At 45.3% G+C, this 4549-nt stretch overlaps 1 protein-coding gene across 1 annotated transcript; it reads left to right on the top strand.

Annotated features, from left to right (window-relative positions):
* Positions 1-1806: 1806 nt before the first annotated feature.
* On the top strand, positions 1807-3774 carry uba52 (ubiquitin A-52 residue ribosomal protein fusion product 1; the record flags this gene model as incomplete). Its single annotated transcript, XM_043720754.1, has 3 exons — positions 1807-1900; positions 2015-2117; positions 3606-3774. Coding segments are annotated over 3 exons (291 nt in total), but the record flags the coding sequence as incomplete, so codon positions are not given.
* Positions 3775-4549: the final 775 nt, after the last annotated feature.

Genomic DNA, 4549 nt, shown 5'->3' on the forward strand with positions numbered 1-4549 from the left:
TAAAGTTAGCATGGTTTCATCAAGGGGAGGTCATGTCTGACAAATCTGCTAGAATTCTTTGAGGAAATAACAAGCAGGTTAGACCGAGAGCCAATGGATGTTATCTACCTGTGTTTCAAGAAGGCCTTTGTCACGGTGACTGAGTAAGATTAGGGCCCGTGGTGTTAGAGGCAAGGTGCTGGGCATGGACAGAAGCTGGGCTGTCTGGCATAAAGCAGAGTGGGGATAAAAGGGTCCTTCTCAGGATGGCAGCCGGTGACAAGTGGTGTTCCACAAGGGTCAGTGTTGGAACTTTTCACTTTATACATGAACATCTAGATGGAACTGAGGGCCCTCTGGCTAAGTTTGCAGATTATACAAAGATAGGTAGAGGGACAAGTAGCATTAAGGAAGAGAGAGGCTGCAAAAGGTTCTGGACAGGTTAGAGTGGGCAAAGTGGCAGATGGAGTTCAATGTGGGAAAGTGTGAGGGGCTCATGCATTTTGGTAGGAAGAATAGAGGCATGGACTATTTTTCTAAATGGGAAGAAAATTCAGAAGTCTGATGTGCAAAGAGACGTGAGTTCTAGTCCAGGATTCTCTGCAGGTATACTTGCAGGTTGAGCCTGTAGTTAGGAAGGCAAATGCAATGATGGCATTTATTTGAGGACTTGAATGTAAAAGCAGGATTTACTTGAGGCTCTGGACAGACCACATTTGGAGTATTGTGCACAGTTTTGGGTCCCGTATCTCAGGAAGGATGTGTTTTCAGAGGAGGTTCATGGTGATGGTCCCAGGAATGAAAAGCTTGACCGATTAGGAGCATTTGAGGACTTTGGGTTTGTACTGAGTTTTGAAGGATTTGGGTTTGTACTGAGTTTTGAAGGATTTGGGTTTGGGGGTGGGGTGGTGTAGAATCTAATTGAAACATTCAGTATACTGAATGGCCTGAACAGAGTGGATGTTGGGAAGATCTCCCCATTGGTCGGAGAGACTAGGACCCAAGGGCACAGCCTTTGAGTAAAGGGAAGATCCTTTAGAATGGAGATAAGTGTGGTGAATCTATGGAATTCATTGCCACAGACAGCTGTGGAGGCCAGGTCATGGAGTATATTTAAGACTGAGATAGGTTCTTGAGTATCAAGGAGATCAAGGATTATGGGGTTTGAGAAACACATCAACCATAATTGAGCCTGTTCCACCATTCAATGGTCTGCCCTAATTTCTGCTCCTGTCTTATGGGATGTGTGACAGGTGGGGGTGGGGAGGGATGGTTGGGGAACAGGTGGGTTGGGGGCACCTCTGGAAGTTCTGTCTTTGGGGGTGAGGTATCACAGCTTCATGCTGCTGATGTGCCCCCCCCCCTGATTATTGAGGGTGGTTTGGGTAGTATTGTTGGGGGGGGGTGGAGACTGAGACTCACTGGTTTCCATCGTCTTCCTCAGGAAGGAGAAGCAAAACGCTCTCCAGAATAAAACTGAAGCTGCAAAGTGTTAAATTGAAGATGGTGTACAGTGAGTCAGACATTTACAAGATTGTTGATTTGAGCTGATTAGTGTATAAAATTGGAGCAGTGCAACACTGTAGCTCAAGGGACATTACCCTCTCGCAGCCAGAATTAAACCTGCCTGGTTGGCAGCCATAAGATAAACAGCCAGGTTGTCTGGGATTTAAAGATGTTAATTGAGGATGTCAAACTGAGGGAAGAACAGGATGTGAATAACTGAGGTTAACAAAGGGGAACCTGAATGTTTTAAAGGGGTAGTGAATTTGTCAATGACCTGGATTTTATTGGGATGTTTGTGCATTTGGTCATTAACCCCATGTTTGTGTAGGGATCCCCCCGGATCAGCAGCGTTTAATCTTCGCTGGGAAGCAACTGGAGGATGGCCGCACCCTGTCTGATTACAACATCCAGAAAGGTAAGTTCACCAGGGAGATTTGCTCCAATTAGGGGCTGTGGCTATTGGGTTCAGCTTGACAGCACAATGTTGGCTTTATCTGACTCCATTTGCATTGTTTAAATTTCCATTCAGAGTCCACTCTCCATCTGGTGCTGCGTCTGAGAGGTGGTGTTTTGGACCCGTCCCTCCGCATTCTCGCTCAGAAATATAACTGTGACAAGATGATCTGCCGCAAGTGAGTAGCTGGAGAGACTTGCTCAGTGGTGTGGTCATTTCTTTCCTTTGAAGAAAAAGGTTATGCAGGATTTTTGGGGGGGGGGGAGAAGAGAGAGGAGGGGGGGGGAAGAGTGGAGTGGAGGTGGTTGCCTAGCTGCAAGAGGAAAAGGAGGGGATTCACACAGCCCCTAACCTGCACTAACATGCTGTCACTTAGACTTCCACTGTCTTTTGTAAGGGCTGATATTTTTGACATTGCCTATGAGCAGCCTGGACGGTTTTTTTAAGAAAAGGCTCTGCCTCCTTGTTTTGCATCCTTTCCTACATCCCTCGGGGCCCCCTCTAAAAATCCAGATGGTGACTTCATTGACTGACTAATCCCCTAAAGTCCCTGACTTAGATCACACCTTGGGTTTTCCACTTGTGGGTGAATTCTGATTCAGTCTGTGCGATTCTCACTGTTCAGAAAATATTCAGCTGCCTATTATAAAAACAAAAATGGTCTTAGAGCACAAACAGACCCTTCAGTCCAACTCTGCCATGCCAGCCAGGTTTCCCAAATAAGTCCCATTTGCTTGTTTGTTCCATATCCCCCTAAACCTTTACCGTTCATGCACCTGTCCAGGTGTCTTTAAACTGAACCTGCATCTATCACTTTCTCTGGCAGTTCATTCATATGAACCGTGCAATATGGAAAACATTGCCAGAGGTTTCTTTAAATCTTCCCTCTCACCTTAAACCTGCGCCCCCTAGATTTGAACTCTCCTGCCCCTGGGGAAAAGACCTTTACTGTTCACCTTGTATCACTCATAAGGTGACCTCTTTAAGGTCACCCCCTCAACCCCTTATGCTCCACTGGAAAAAGTCCCAGCCTATTCAGCTCACCTTATCACACAAACCCTCCAGTCTTGGTGACGTGCTTGTCCATCTATTCTGCACCCTTTCCAATTGAATATGGAGATCATGAAACAAAACAGCAGGAAGTGTGAGAGTAACTCTGGTGTTTTGAGCTCAATATGACTCTAATTAGTCAAATATGACAAACTTCAAATGCGCAGTCAGACCTTAGTATCTGCATTTCTAAGTTTGTCTTTTGTGTTTCTTGAGTATCCTTCATTTGCCCAGTCTGAAATTGAGGGGTATCAAAAATGTCCCTCCCCAATCTCACTTAATAATTTCTGACAGACATTTGAATTGGAAATCATATACTGTTGATGATCAGTACAGAGCAAGGTTGCAGAATGGGCAGTGGGAAAAGAATTTCTGCACAGAAAAATGGATTGTTTTGTTTTAAAACCAGAGGTCACAGATTGTGGAAGCTAAAGTCTGTGAAGTAGCAGAAGGAAAGGATCTAGCAGTACAAAGTCACCAGTCAAAGATGTGCTGCCAGTTAATGAAAGCTGTAGGCTTTAGTTTGGGAGAAACGACCACTCAGTGAGGAATGTAACAGGCTAAGCTTTGCTGCTTTTAATCTTTAACTGTCTGCTTTTCCCCCTATCCCAAACAGGTGCTATGCACGCCTCCACCCTCGTGCATCAAATTGTCGTAAAAAGAAATGTGGCCACACAAACAACCTGCGCCCTAAGAAGAAGCTGAAGTAACTTTTGGGGCAGTTGGTGTCCTCGGCATGTTTGTGTTTGAGCGAAATCTCCAATAAAAGTGTGCGTTGCATCACACTCAGTTGCTGTATCTTTGTGCATCAGTGTGACTGGGAGGGTGAGGAAGGAGGGTGGTGTGGGGGCTCTGGGCTATCCAGAATAAAAATTTCATGAGTCTGTTTTAACTAAATTGATTTTATTACAATCCAAAACTGAGACAAGTGACAACTAGGTTAATATAGAGTCAGAGATGTACAGCATGGAAACAGACCCTTTGGTCCAACCTGTCCATGCCGACCAGATATCCCAACCCAATCCAGTCCCACCTGCCAGCACCTGGTCCATATCCCTCCAAACCCTTCCTATTCATATACCCATCCAAATGCCTCTTAAATGTTGCAATTGTACCAGCCTTCACCACATCCTCTGGCAGCTCATTCCATACACGTACCACCCTCTGCATGAAGTTTCCCCTTTAATTCTCTCTCATATCTTTCCCCTCTCACCCTAAACCTATGCCCTTTAGTTTTGGATTCCCCGACCCCAGGGAAAAGACTGTTTATCCTATCCATGCCCCTCATAATTTTGTAAACCTCTATAAGGTCAACCCTCAGCTTCTGACGCTCCAGGGAAAACAGCTCCAGCCTGTTCAGCCTCTTCCTGTAGCTCAAATCCTCCAACCCTGGCAACATCCTTTTAAATCTTTTCTGAACCCTTTCAAGTTTCACATCTTTTCTGATGGGAAGGAGACCAGAATTGCATGTAATATTCCAACAGTGGCCTAACTAATGTCCTGTACAGCCACAACATGACCTCCCAACTCCTGTACTCAATACTCTGACCAATAAAGGAA

Source organism: Chiloscyllium plagiosum, chromosome 31, assembly GCF_004010195.1.
Source record: "Chiloscyllium plagiosum isolate BGI_BamShark_2017 chromosome 31, ASM401019v2, whole genome shotgun sequence".
NCBI lineage: Eukaryota > Metazoa > Chordata > Chondrichthyes > Orectolobiformes > Hemiscylliidae > Chiloscyllium > Chiloscyllium plagiosum.